This window comes from Nerophis ophidion, linkage group LG12 (assembly GCF_033978795.1).
Source record: "Nerophis ophidion isolate RoL-2023_Sa linkage group LG12, RoL_Noph_v1.0, whole genome shotgun sequence".
Lineage (NCBI taxonomy): Eukaryota > Metazoa > Chordata > Actinopteri > Syngnathiformes > Syngnathidae > Nerophis > Nerophis ophidion.
Genome location: NC_084622.1, coordinates 29,458,321 through 29,473,863, shown reverse-complemented (window position 1 = coordinate 29,473,863; position 15,543 = coordinate 29,458,321). Strand labels below are relative to the sequence as shown.

Sequence of the window (15,543 nt, the reverse complement as noted above, 5' to 3'; positions counted from 1 at the left end):
ATTTCGGCTTATCTTTACATTTAGCAAACCTGCCGTACGTTTGACACCCCTGCTCTAGGTGGTCCACTTTTTATTGATTTATTTTAGGAGAAAAATGAGAATGAAAGGGTCGAAATACATATTCGCATAAGGGCTATTTTTTTAATTTATTTAATTGCACCACTTTACATACACTGTACCCCTACTAGATGCCATATACCACATGTTTCTGAAGGTGAGGACACGAACGTTATCAGAGTTATCAGAGCGGTCAGAGTTTACAGTAACAGATATGTATGTAAGGCCCAGTGAGCATGGCTAATGCTTACTCATTTAATTTGTAGAGTCAGGAGAAAAAAAAGGAACTAAATCATGTTGAGCAAACCATTCGGCAGCTTCTTTATATTTCCATGATTATTTGTCCGCTGTGTGGATGTTGTTTTGGCGTGGAAGCTGAAAACTGCTTCGTAATGGTGAAAATTTCTGGCACTGGGGTCAGGCTGTTCAGCGAGTCTGCTACATTGTAGGACATGTTTTAATGATTTGTTTTTCTGATTCAGTGGGTGTTGTCCTTTACACTCACATTTTCAATTACGATGGTTGGAGGGCAGGATTGTGTCCACATTTGGCTGTGGACTGTATACAATTAGTACTAGTCTAGTGGCAATGCTCGTAACTCAAATTATGTTTGCAATTTAAAGCATAAAAAAGCCAAAATACCACTCGTATCTCAAAATACTCATATAGTGAGGTACCACTGTATTTAGGTTATGAAGATTTCTATTATATTAATAATTTTTTACAGTATCTCAGCTGACTTTGAGCAAGAGGTGTAACACACCCCGGACTGGTCTCCGAGCAATCACTGTGCACATACGCAAACAACCATTTCCACTCGCATTTACACCAAATGACAATTTAGTCTTCAGTCAACCTAGCATGCATGATTATAGAATGTGCAGAATGCAAACTCCACACACAGATTTGATCCCAGAACCTCATAGCTATGAGGGAGACATGCTAACCGCAATCCCATGAACACGGCCTAAGCTTTTTGTGGCCCTAAACAAGATGTTGTTGTGGCCCCATTTTGGTCTTTAATATACTTGTGTGTAACACACTAGGGGCTATAAAGCTGACTGCAGCCTAGTAAGTATTGTAATACTTTTGTCCCTCGCCACATGACGCTTTGAAGTTTGCGACTTGTAAATGTGACTGTGGGTGTTTCTAGAGGGCTTTCTTCATGTTAAAAATGTATATAAAAAGTCATTGTTAGAGCCATTTCGGACATAACTATACATGTTTACATATCATGCTTTGTTTAAAGTAACTTAGATTATGAAGTAATAGTTTATATGGCTGTATATTTTGTACGTTGTTATATTTCATTTAAATTAAATTGATCTTTCATTTCATATTGATGTATTGGTTCTCTATGCTTTTGCATTGGGTTTCGTAAAGGGCCAACAACTGTCGTAAAAGGGGCTATGTTAAGTTTTGAAGGTCAGGCAGGGCATGCAACAATAGGTTTTCTGACCGCGTCTGAACATGTCCGAACGTGTCAGCAATTGTGACAATGAAGTGTTTGTGATTACGTCATTTTTATCATTTTTGCCATTCTTGTTATTTTTTCATCCAAAGGAAAAGTAAAAATAAATCTTGTCATTTTTGTATACTTTGGATTTGCCTCAGACTGTTCTTATTGTGGGGGCAGACGGTGTGATGCAACTATTGGTCACACGTGGTCCTGGCATCATGGGCGGGCTGTGCCTGCACTAAACTGGAAGCTGTTTATTTTATTTGGATTTTGATCATTTTTTTTTCATCGGAGAGGGTAAAAAGAAGATAAGTATTCAAAACAATGGCACGTTGACTAAGACGATAACGCAAATAAATTAGTTAGTTAACTTATAAATATGACACAAAAATGTTGCCAGAAACAAATTCCAAAGATATTTAATTTCATGTTGTAGATGGGTAGGACAACTTCTTAATATATACAATTACAACTCTTTAATGGTGTACATTGAAAGAGAATGGGGGTTACTTATTAACGAGAGCCAATCAGATGATTTTCCTGGCAAGACGAGGAAGTCACCCCCAAAAACAAAATGTGTGGATTTAGCATGTTGTACATCATAATATCTGTACACCTGGGAGAAAGTAAAGAGGACACATTTCATTTTTACTGCCATGATGCCATCAACAGACAAGTCATTGATCGGGACATCTACACAACAGTGAGTTAACTGCTTGTGCCAAAAACTGATTCCCTGTCAAGAAAGTATTTACGCCTCGGCAGAATGTACCACTTTTTGGGTTTTGTCTGTCCACAACCGATTACTACATGTAGGACAAACACTTACATTCGTGACTATCGTAACGGACTATGTTTGAAATTATTTAGGCCTTTATCGTGTTCGATAAATGATAGAGTTGGTCATTTCTATGGTATTAGATTGTAAAGGACTGCTATTGATCTGGTGATGATGTGCTAAAACCTCTTTTTTGTTTAGAAGCCACATACAATATTAACTGTTGTTTGTTCAAGTACATCCATCCATCCTTTTACCGCTTGTCTGTCTCGGGGTTGCAGTTTTCAAACACATAATAAATATTGATAAAGTGTTTGGATATATTCATTCAAGAGTTTATAATAATGTATAATAATGAAGTTCATACTGTACTGTTTACGTCTTGAAATATCCCAACCCCAAACTTAGTGATTTAAAATAATATTTTGACAATGACACATGTCAGCTGTGCCTCTCCAAAGGTCATCCTAGTAATGTGTGCACAGATGACATGTGTCAATATCAAAATATTGACACAAGCTTGCCAGTTGTGTGGAATACAGAGATATTGCTAATCAGTTTGGAGTGCAAAAATGCAGCATGAAGAGGTTTGTGTACATTCTCTTCTTTGCCTTCTACCGTACCTGCTTCATTCTTGTTCATCTCACTTGTATTTCGTTCGGGAGCCCGAATGAAGCCACATTCTACATTTATTATACCTTTTTTAAATAAATGTCTGTTTCTTTTTTTTTGTCCCATCGATGCATTTCAAAATGTTCTGTTCTCTAAATTTGTGAAGCAAATAAACAGTCTCCTATTCCAATTATTGCCTGTTTTGATTAAAGGGCTAATGAAACCCACTACTACCGACCACGCAGTCTGATAGTTTATACATCAATGATGAAATCTTAACATTGCAACACATGCCAATACGGCCTTTTTAGTTTATTAAATTACAATTCTAAATTTCCAGCGGAGTTTCTTGTTGAAAACGTTGCGGAATGATGACGCGTATGATGACGTGTGTTTGTGACGTTATTGGTTGGAGAGGACATATTAGCTCAGCACCACTTACGGCTAAAAGTCGTCTCTTTTCATCGCATATTTACACAGTAGTTTGGACATCTGTGTTGCTGAATCTTTTTTCAATTTGTTCAATTAATAATGGAGACTATAAAGAACAATGCTGTTGGTGGAAAGCGTTGGATTGCAGCTATCTTTAGCACCGAAACACAGCCGGTGTTTCTTTGTTTGTTGAGAAGCTTTAACACAGAGCGGTCCTGCGAACATGTTTCTTTACATCAACTAGCATGTTTTTGGATGGGAAAATTGTGATATATATCTTACCGGAGACATCAGTGGATTGTGCGTCCTCCTGCAGTAGCTGTCAAAAAAGGCAGCTGTGAGCTTGGCTCCTCGGCTTCTCTCTGAGACGCTGGCGTGTTCACCGCAGCCATCCGACTTTGAGGTATGTCTTTACAATCTCACTAAAACACTATTAAAACAATAAGCAGATAAGGGATCTTCCAGAATTATCCTAGTAAATGTGTCTAATTACATCTGAAACGCTCACACTGCCGCCGCCCGTAGCCGTCGCTTTTTATTGTATTTATTTTATTTTTATTTTTTTTCTAGTCCTTCACTATCAATATCCTCATCCCCAAATCTTTCATCCTCGCTCAAATTAATGGGGAAATTGTCGCTTTCTCGGTCCGAATTGCTCTTACTGCTGGTGGCTCACATTATAGACAATGTGAAGATGTGAGGAGCCCTCACACCGGTGACGTCACGCGCACATACTTCCGGTAAAGGGAAGGCTTTTTTATTAGCGACCAAAAGTTGCGAACTTTATCGTCGATGTTCTCTACTAAATCCTTTCAGCAAAAATATGGCAATATCACGAAATGATCAAGTATGACACATAGAATGGACCTGCTATCCCCGTTTGAATAAGAAAATCTCATTTCATTATGCCTTTAAATGGTATTTGCTCTTGGGTCATATCCAGCGCGCTGAGCCTGGTGCATGCGCAATAAAATGGGTTTCCTTTCAGTAGCACACACCCACCCGAGAGACAAAGTTTCCAATCATATAATATAGGTGTGTTATTGTGGTTTTCTCAAAAGCCAAACATGAATAAGAGAGACTAAGGTGTTTCCATGGGTTGTAGGATGTTTCTTTGGGGCTGAACTATTTGAGAAATCAGACTAATTTATTTCTCGAAAACATAATCATAAACAGGTTTTTTATGTTTAGCTATTAAAATATTGAAATTATAGTTATTAATTCTTACTACGCATGAATTAATTTACCACGGCAATGCCCGGAACCAATTAACAAGGACAAACAAGGATTTACAGGATTACTCTTGGCGACCAGTAGTAGATTTGGTTATGGGATTCTGAGTGTCTGCATAAAAGACGGCAAAGAAAAATGCATTAAAGTAGTGTGTTTCAGATTAGACATTTACAAATAATGTATTAATAATAAGGATGTTCCGATCAAGGATCTATGTTGCCGATTCTGATACCGATCAGCCGATACCAATACCGATACCAATAACATGTATTAAAGGCCTACTGAAATGAGATTTTCTTATTTAAACTGGAATAGCAGGTCCATTCTATGTGTCATATTGATCATTTCGCGATATTGCCATATGTCTGCTAAAAGGATTTAGTAGAAAAAATAGACGATAAAGTTTGCCACTTTTTTGGCTACTTCCTAAAAAAGCCTCGCCTTTATCGGAAGTCGCAGATGATGACATCGGAAGTGTGGGGGCTCCTCACATATTCACATTGATTTTAATGGGAGCCTCCAACAAAAACAATGATTCGGACCGAGAAAACGACAATTCCCCCATTAATTTGAGCGAGGATGAAAGATTCGTGTTTGAGGATATTGATAGCAACGGACTAGAAAAAAAGAAGAAGAAAAAAAACGAGTAAAAAAAAACAAAACGCGATAGCATTGGGACGTATTCCGATGTTTTTAGACACATTTACTCGGATAATTCTGGGTAATCCCTTATCTTTCTATTGTGTTGCTAGTGTTTTAGTGAGTTTAATATTACCCGATAGTCGGAGGGGTTTGTCCACAGGTGTGTTGACGCCATGTCTCACGGGTGTCGACGGCAGCTGTACAGACGACAAAAGCTCAGCTGATATCCGGTAAGTGGCGACTTTTACCACAATTTTCTCACCAAAACCTTCTGGTTAACATTTGGTTGGGATCCATGTCTGCTTGACCGCGCACTGATCCATAGGAAAGTTTCACCTCCGGGAATTTTAAACAAGGAATCACCGTGTGTTTGTGTGGCTAAAGGTTAAAGCTTCCCAACTCCATCTTTCTACTGTGACTTCTCCAATATTAATTGAACAAATTGCAAAAGATTCAGCAACACAGATCTCCAAAATACTGTGTAATTATGCGGTTAAAGCAGACGACTTTTAGCTGTGTGTGTGTGCAGCGCTCATATTTCCTTAAAACCCGTGACGTCACGCGTACACGTCATCATTACTCGACGTTTCCAAGAAGAAACTCCCGGGAAATTTAAAATTGTGATTTAGTCAACTAAAAAGGCCGTATTGGCTTGTGTTGCAATGTTAATATTTCATAATCGATGTATAAACTATCAGACTAAGTGGTGGGTAGTAGTGGGTTTCAGTAGGCCTTTAACTGTGGTGAAGTGAATTATATTTATATAGCGCTTTCCCCTCAATAGACTCAAAACGCTTCACGTAGTGAAACCCATTATCTTCATTTAAGCTACATTTAATCTATTGTCTGTGGCACGAGCAGTGTCTAGGATGGCAGAAGCTAGAATCAAACCTGGAACCCTCAAGTTGCTGGCACGGCCACTCTACCACCTGAGCAACATTGTATGAATAAAAAATTTAAATAAACAGTTATACAAATAAACAGTACAAGTTTTTGTAAAAATGTAAAAAAAAGTTGATAGGTCCAAGCAGGAAGAAAAGTGGTATATATTTTCTACAGCAGCAAAGCCAAATCACAACTGCTATGTTGTTTCCACATTAACTAAAAAAGTTACTTAAAATACACAACAACTGGGGAAAACTAGGAAAAAAAAGTTTTGTAGACATTATAACTTAAAATGTGTCTTGATGACGGCGTTCCAAGTGATGCTAAGTTAGCAAATATCTCTTCAGGCTTTTGAGTGGACACAGCCACAAACTAAAATTATTGGAAAGGACATGTTGACTCGTTGCTGAATAAATGTTTAGCAGAAACAATGTACGATTGTATCCGTGGGGCAATTCAGTCCATTAAAGTAGAACAAGCAAACACCTGCTGACACCTGCAGATCATCAGCTACTGAAGTGACGGTTGCCATAATCATGTTGTCCCCCCTAATGGTTGCAGCCCTAAACAACTGCATAGAGTGAATAATACATTGGTATGCATATACTGGAAATTATACTTTAGGTTGGTTACCTACTATTTGTATATACTGTATATAAACACCACTATATGTGGTGTTAAAAAATTGTATTTTACACCCATTAGTGATTGTGTAATCAATGATCTAAAATTCATTTAAAGGGGAACATTATCACAATTTCAGAAGGGTTAAAACCAATAAAAAAACAGTTCCCAGTGGCTTGTTTTAGTTTTTGAAATTTTTTTCAAAATTTTACCCATCCCGGAATATCCCTAAAAAAAGCTTTAAAGTGCCCGATTTTCGCTATCTGTGAGGCCATCGTCCATTTTCCTGTGACGTCATCCAGTGATGCCAATACGGACAGCACAGCAAGATATAGCGATATTAGCTCGGATTCAGACTCGGATTTCAGCGGCTTAAGTGATTCAACAGATTACGCATGTATTGAAACGGATGGTCGGAGTATGGAGGCAGATAGCGAAAACGAAATTGAAGCAGAACCTGAAGCTATTGAGCAAATAGCTATTGACGCTATTTGGCCATGTCTGCCTTAGCATCGCCGGTAAAATGTGCAGACCAACGATCGGAAGTTTTGCATCTTGTGACACTGGATCAACTTAAATCAATCAATTGGTAAGTGTTTGTTTGGCATTAAATGTGGGTGGAGGGGAACCCTGGATGTAAATATAGTTTCAGATGTACATACAGCTAGCCTAAATAGCATGTTAGCATCGATTAGCTGGCAGTCATGCCGCGACCAAATATGTCTGATTAGCACATAAGTCAATAACATCAACAAAACTCACCTTTGTGATTAAGTTGACTTTATCGTTGGAAATGCATCTGCAGGTTATCCATACATCTCTGTGCCATGTCTGCCTTAGCACTGCCGGTAAAATGTTCAGACACTCCGGCACATTCATTGGGGGTCTGGCGGCAGATTTCTTTGACTTTATCGTTAGAAATGCATCTGCTTTGAGTGTCGCAGGATATCCACACAATCTTGCCATCTCTGTAGTAGCATAGCTTTCGTTGGTAAAGTGTGCAGAATAAACGACTGACTATTTCGTTGGCTTTCCCCACACCCTCGTATTTTGAACAAATTTTGTCCAAATTCTTGCCACTTTCGCATCTTTGGGCCAGTGGTGCAACTTGAATCCCTCCCTGTTAGTTACACCCGCCGACAACACACCGACGAGGCATGATGTCTCCAAGGTTCCAGAAAATAGTCAAAAAAACGGAAAATAACAGAGCTGAGACCCGGTGTTTGTAATGTGTTTGAGAAAATGGCGGCTTTATTACCTAAGTGACGCTCTGAGAGCGATAAATAGAAAGGCGTTTAATTTGCCAAAATTCACCCATTTAGAGTTCGGAAATCGGTTAAAAAATATATGGTCTTTTTTCTGCAACATCAAGGTATATATTGACGCTTACATAGGTCTGGTGATAATGTTCCCCTTTAAATGAGCAGATAGATTTCTGGGCAGATGAGATGCAGCTCAGTAAATGTAAGAGGGGGAAAAGTTCAGTAAAAGCAGTATTTCAGCTGACAGCACAAACTGAATTCAGTCCATTTCACATCTGTTCCTGTGGTGCTCTTTAAAGCACAGGGGTACACTGTAGCTACTACAGCTTTTAGCCAGGCTCCTTTGATGCACTCTCAGCCCAGAGATGTGATCAGCTGCTGGCTCAAGCGTTCAGAATCAGCGCTCTCTGTGGCCACAACAAACCAACAACTAACGTCACTTGTGACCAACACACCGTTTTGTGGAAACGTACAGTCCAGCGTGAGGAAGACATTGTTTCTAACAAGCGAGGCTGCAGACGTGCTTTACTCTGCCACAAAGGGACACGCGTTGGTACCAAACCACCATGCCTTGAGGCGCTTTGTGTCCTACTTCCTCTTAGACTGAATAAACAAACGATTTAGCCATTTTGCACCCCACTGATTTACAGTTACATGCATTCAACCTTAGCTGACTCCTGACTCGCACCTTTATTCCAACCTGCTCCAGCAAAAAAAAGGTTAGCTCAAAAAGACAACAGAGATCAGTAGTGTCCAAAGTGATCTTCAGGTATGCTCATGAATAATTTCAAAAGGACTTACATTTTTCTTGCAAGGGATCTGCGTGTGGATTGGAGGCTCTGTGACCATTCTGTGCTATGTGTGCTGCTACAGTGCTGAAATGTGTGTGTTGCTGTCGTCCTGTCATTGTGTGTGTGCATATACTTGCGTGTGTGTGTGTGTGTGCGTGTGTGTGTGTGTGTGTTTGTGTCAGTGCCGAGGGCCTTACCACTGGGTTTGCTGTCTCAATGCTGACTTAGCTGTCATACATTAAAGAGGCCTCAATAACTGTCTGGGGAGCATATCAGCTTGGCTGTCCTGTCACTTCAAGCTCACCCTGTCCACCCTGCCTCACACACAAACAGTACCCACATCACTCCTCCTGCTAAAGCAGCTGGGCTAAGGGTATTCTCCGGGGGTGAACACTTGTGCCGATCCACTCCATCAAGCAGTTGTGACGCACTTAGAAGGCCTCAGCTAATGTAAACTCTTGTCTTATGTCACTAAATAACCCCATTCGGCAGATTGAATTCATCAACATCACATACACTCCATGTCTGTCAACCGGAATAAACTGATATTTTAATGATGTTCTAACAGTAATATTTGTCCAATCATGCAGGAAAAACCTTCCTTCTCGCGGACATGATACCACTTTACCCACCCAAATGAGCCTGCCCTGTGTAAACACCCACCACTTTAGGGAGGACAGCTTTGCAAAAGTAGGCTTATCATGACCAAAATGATCACAGTTATCATTATTATCGCAATATTGTTGAACATGCTCAAAAAGTACTTGTACACACACCATACTGCCAACCTTGAGACCTCCGATTTCAGGAGGTGGGTGGTGGGGGCGTGGCCGGGGGTTGGGAGAGGGGCGTGGTTGGGGGCGGGGTGTTGTTGGGGGCGTGGTTGAGAGGGGAGGAGTATCTTTACAGCTATCCATCCATCCATCCATTGACTACTGCTTATTCCTTTTGAGGTCACGGGGGGCGCTGGTGCCTATCTCAGCTACAATCAGGCGGAAGGCTCTATACCCTGGACAAGTCGCCATCTCATCGCAGTATGTGTAGAAATCTGTATTTATAATTGAATCACTTGTTTATTTTCCAACTGGTTTTTAGTTATTTTTATATCGGCTTAGACCGATTTTTTAATTATATTTCATTTTATTTTAATCTTCTATTTTTTTCTCCCATTCCCCCCACTTGTTTACCTGTATCTCACCTTTGTTGTAAGGGGCGCTGGAAGCCGGCACACCCGTCAGCGATCCTGTTCTGTCTCCCTGTAACGTTTGTCTGATATTGAATGGGATTGTGCTGGATATTTTAATTTTCCTGAAGGAACTCTCCTAAAGGAATAAATAAAGTAATATCTATCTAATATCTTTTTTTCCAAATAGTTTAAGAAAGAACACTACAAATGAGCAATATTTTCCACAATTAAAAAAATCAGAAACTGATGACATAGTGCTGTATTTTACTTCTTTATCTTTTTTTTCAACCAAAAATGCTTTGCTCTGATTAGGGGGTACTTGAATTAAGAAAATGTTCACAGGGGGTACATCTTTGAAAAAAGGTTGAGAACCACTGCTCTAAAAGCTGTAGATGTTATTGTCACGTGTGCATGCACAGTAGATGGCAGTATTGTCCTGTTTAAGAGGGTCACAACATTGCTGTTTACTGCAGACAAACTGCTTTACGGAAGACGAAAACGTGACTGCTGTTGTTGTGTGTTGTTGCCCCGCTGGGAAGACGTTAATGAAACTGCCTAACAATAAACCCACATAAGAAACCAAGAACTCGCCCTTGATCATTCACAGTTAAAACGTCATTGGGCAGGCACTCTGAATTTCGGGAGAAAATTTGTCCCAGGAGGTTTTCGGGAGAGGCGCTGAATTTCGGGATTCTCCAGGAAAATCCGGTTGGGTTGGCAAGTATGACACACACTGAAATATTTTTGAGTTACTGTAGTTTTTTTAAACAACAAAAATAAATACACATACAGTTAGAAAACAACGTATTTTGCATGTTTTGTGTTTCATATGCTTCTCTGACAGTGCTTCAGTCTCAGTATTTTATCTGCTTCAATGGCTGAGTTTGTATTTGTTTTAAACAGTGGTTTGTACTATGACACTTGAATAGTTTTTTATTCCATCTCTTATTCCTCTGAGTATAGAACAATCACTCTGTAGTAAGAGAGCAGACCTTGTTGGTTCAATGTGCACAATTGAATAGCTTAGATGCTCAGACAGCAATGTTTTTATATAAGTTAATATTGGGGTACTTTGTTTCTTTATGGGTAAAGACGTTAATACTCTTGTTTTCATGTTAGCATTTAGGATCACAAGCTTGCGACAGTCAGTCCGTGAGTTTATCAAAGTGCAGTTATCAATTCGATATCAATATCAATACTCCGGCTCCCTCCCACCTCCTAAGACATGCACCTGGGGATAGGTTGATTGGCAACACTAAAATGGCCCTAGTGTGTGAATGTGAGTGTGAATGTTGTCAGTGTTTGCCCTGCGATGAGGAGGCGACTTGTCCAGGGTGTACACCGCCTACTGCCCGAATGCAGCTGGGATAGGTTCCCGCTACCCCGCAACCCAGGGAGGGACAAGCAGGAGATAATGGATGAAAGTCCGTTTTGGATCAAAATTTACAATGACAGCGACAGCACTACCATAACATTTTATCATTGGTTCAAATTCTGGTCATATAGGAGCAGGCAGCTTTCTAATTTACCGTTTCATCCCTAATCACTGCACATCTTACATAGGTCATATTATGATATTTTTCTGCACTTAAACACTCGCTTGTGGTCTACATAACAAGTAATGCTGAATCTTTGGTCAAAATTTCGCATAGATTATGGTTTACAGACCATCTTCAAGACGCTTTCTGACCGTCTCGTCAGGATGTGTTGTTTTGTGGGCGGTCTTATTTACGTGCTTCCACTTTGGCTTTACCCACCCCACCAGCAATGTTGTAGTTTTTAGCACTTCCATATTGAGTCTAATGACAGATATACGTTTGAACTATACGCTACTTTGTCTTATAAATCAGTGGTCCCCAACCCCCGGGCCGCGGTACCGGCCGTGGCCCGATTGGTACCAGGCCACAGAAGAATTTTTTATAAAAAAAAATAAAAAATAAAATAATTTTTTTTAATTTTTTTTTGTTTTTTTTATTAAATCAACATAAAAAACACAATATACACTTATAAATAGTGCACCAACCACAAAAAACTCCCTTTTTCATGACAAAAACGTCCCTTTTTCATGAGAAAGAAGAAAGAAAAAAAAAAGAAAAAAAAGGACACCAACCTCCCCCCCGGGCCGCGGGACAAATTATTAAGCGTTGACCGGTCCGCGGATACAAAAAGGTTGGGGACCACTGTTATAAATGGCAACAGCGGAGGATGCATGTGAATGTACGAGTCAGTCTTATTTACGTGGCTGCACTTAGCTGCATCTTTTCCCCCCCAGCCATGCTGTAGTTTATAGTGCTTCCATATCGAGTCTACTGACAGATTAAGTTCAAACTAAGCAGCGGAGGATGCATGTGCATGCACGAGCAAATCTGCCCCACAACAAGAGAACAGAGAAAAAGAAGGACTTTTTGACAACAGCATCGGATGACAATGGCACACTCGTGCAAGGCTCTTCTGGTAAATTTCTACATTTTATGTACATTTCTATTGATGTCACACTTGGAAAAAATCATCAAAGGAAGGAAGTATGAAAGAAGTCAAGATTGTTGTATAAATATCTCCAACACGCCTCCGTGGTTTGATTTCACAATTTTCGGACTTAGGCAGATCCCAAATACACAAAGACAGGTACCCAGAGGTAAGAATAGTTGGTTTAGGATAAAAGCCTGGACCTCTGCTAACTATCAGACAGGGGCCTAAATTGGACCCCTAAGCAAAATTATATTTGGTACCCACCCTCCCAATCCAAAATGTTTTATACATTTTTAATCAAACTTTACTTCAGTTTGATGAATACTTGTACCATAACAAATTCATGGGAAATAAACCATTCAATATTTGTTTGTACAAATTAAGAATTCCAACAATTTTTAAACCATCCTGACCAATTTCCAACCAAGATTGTAACCCAGTACTGCCTGTAAAGACAAACACTCCATATGAACCAGGAAAACAAGGAGGGGTAGTTTGTAATTATATAAGTGACGAAGCAGGAAATATGTTTGCGATAACATTTCGTTTGAAGCGCCCTGTCATTCATTGACATTCTAAATGCGCTTCTTTATGCAAAACAGGGCCCCCCACAAGTCGCGGGCCCATAAGCACAGCGTGTGATCTGCATATAAGGAGGGGTGGCCATGACTACAGACGTGACAGATGTAAGTTTTATTATTTTATTTTTCATCAGTGAATAGGTTAACCTAGCATGACATTAACATCTGACCGTTATGTTAGCACTGTAGCTCACGTAGATATGCTAGTGTTGCTCAGTTCCTTCCGGTCTTGCACTCACATGCCTAAACAAAGCAATTTCACTATTAGTCCACATAGTGAGCTAAACATATTCCTTAATATTACACTTAACTACACAGTAAATCCTTGTTTATTGCTGTTAATTGGTTATGAGTCTGGTCTTTCTCTCTGGGTCTGGAATTACTGCAAAGTGGGATGTGGAGAGGGGCGTGGTCCACGCGTTCCCTGCGGGCAGGGTGTGTACAGGGGCCGGCCATGAAGTAGCCAACAGGTGAGTGGATATCTCAGCTGGAATGAGTTATCTAATCACCTGTTCCTTTATTAGCAGCGCCGGAGACGATGAGCAGAGGAGATAGTGGGAGCAGGAGAGACCAAGAGGCTGAAAAGCAACAAAAGACTGAGCGAACCAGAAGACTGAAAAGCAAAGAAAAAACTTTGATAACAAAACCAGATTGCTGAAAAGCAAAAAGAAGAACTTTGAAAAACGACAAAAAACGAAAAATAAAAACTCTCCTGTTATAAACCCTAATCTCAAGGTGTTGTGGTCACCCTGGTCCGTGGAACACCGGAAGGGAAGAGGAAGACCATCACATGGGATTATTAAACAACCGTATTTCCTTGAATTGCCGCCGGGGCGCTAAATAATTTAAAACCTCTTCTCACTCCTGCGCTTAACAAAGGCATGCAGTAAAAGTAAGCATGCGCTAATTATTTTAAAACCTCTTCTCACTCCGGCACTTACCAAAGGTATGCAGTAAAAATTTGAGTGTGATGTAAGCTCGGACCTTAAATCCTACTGAATAGCTTTAATCTTCTTCCCTTTATGCGATTTCAAATGACCGGTATTGAAATCAGCCTCCTCCATTTTGAAAATGATGACAGGGGAAGTGTCACTCGTGACGTCACGAGTTTGACCAGGCGGTAATACTAAGCATGCGCTAATTATTTTGGAAAGCGAGTTTGACCCGGCAGTAATTCAAGGCAGGCGCGTATTATATGCCCTGCGGCAATTTAAGGAAATACGGTATTTATAAAATCAAATATTTTACATAGCTAGACCATAAAAACCTGTTCACAACCTTTTACAGTAAATATGTTTTGTTGACATTATGAGAGCCCTCTCGACATGAAATAACACCGACAGAGTCACTTTTAGACTCTTTTAATCCAACACAGTAGAGCTTCCAGTCAGTGGCCATGATACTGAACAGCTGCTCTGATTGGTTTGGTCTCAATCTAGTGGCCATTTGTATTTTAGTATTGATATTTTTAGTTCATTTAGCTCTTTTTGTATGCCTAAAAATGCTTAATTTAGTCCAAAATTATGTACAATGTGGTCAGATCGATTAAGCGCCAAACTTCGAAGCGCTGTGTGGTGAGGGGGCGACAATAGTCGCAACGACAGACTACATACATTGTGACAGCAAGCTTCTAGGAGTTCTGGCCGAAATGAGCATGTATGGGACACTTTGGTCTCCCTAAACGGATTCTCACTCAGCTACGTGGACTCGACATAGGCAAAGAGGTAGTGGAGAGCCTAGGACGGTGTCAGCTCTCTTGACAGCTTTGTTGGGTCTGTTCCTGTCTCTGACCGGGCTGCCCCCCCCATCCCTGCGGATGATGGGGTGGCATCTCAGAAGCCACAGCTGTGTCATGTTGTTGTTGACATGGTGTATTTGTTTTGTTGTTTGTTTATGCATGGAGCAAGCATATGTGCGTGGTATGTATAGCTGTTCTGTATACCGACCGGTATTAGCATAGTACTGTGATACTAATGAAATATATTCACCGCTTAACCTGTTCAGTGGCCTCGTGGTTAGAGTGTCCGCCCTGAGATCGGTAGGTCATGAGTTCAAACCCCGGCCGAGTCATACCAAAGACTCTAAAAATGGGTCCTATTACCTCCCTGCTTGGCACTCAGCATCAAGGGTTGAAATTGAGGGTTAAATCACCAAGGAGGTGGAACAAGGGGGATGGGTCAAATGCAGAGGACAAATTTCACCACACCTAGTGTGTGTGTGACAATTATTGGTACTTTAACTTTAACTTAAGCTTATAATGCCGTTCCTGAATGCAGACAAACACCATTACCTGACATTCACTGTTATGATACCAAGTACAGGAGCATACTACTATGATTACATCGAAATTTTTTAGCATCACAAAATGTTATTTTGCTTTTTTAACAGTTATATTATGTTTATAAACTGAGGAAATATGTCCCTGGACCAATGAGGACTTTGAATATGACCATAGTATGATCCTGTAACGACTTGGTATCGGATCTGTGGTATCATCCAAAACATATGTAAAGTATCAAACAACAGAAGAAT

The 15,543-nt window shown here is 40.2% G+C and overlaps 1 protein-coding gene across 8 annotated transcripts in view; it reads right to left on the bottom strand.

Moving 5' to 3' along the window:
* LOC133563270 (tight junction protein ZO-1-like) overlaps positions 1-15,543 on the bottom strand; it is a 259,759-nt gene that overhangs the window by 232,179 nt on the left and 12,037 nt on the right. The window contains exon 1 of one of the 8 annotated variants that reach the window (XM_061917304.1): positions 8,786-8,802. The exons of the other annotated variants lie outside the window; for them this stretch is intronic. Coding sequence (XP_061773288.1) covers positions 8,786-8,787 — 2 coding nt within the window. The 5' untranslated portion in view covers positions 8,788-8,802. Of the gene's footprint in view, positions 1-8,785; positions 8,803-15,543 lie in introns of those variants that run through there. 8 annotated transcript variants of the gene reach the window in all.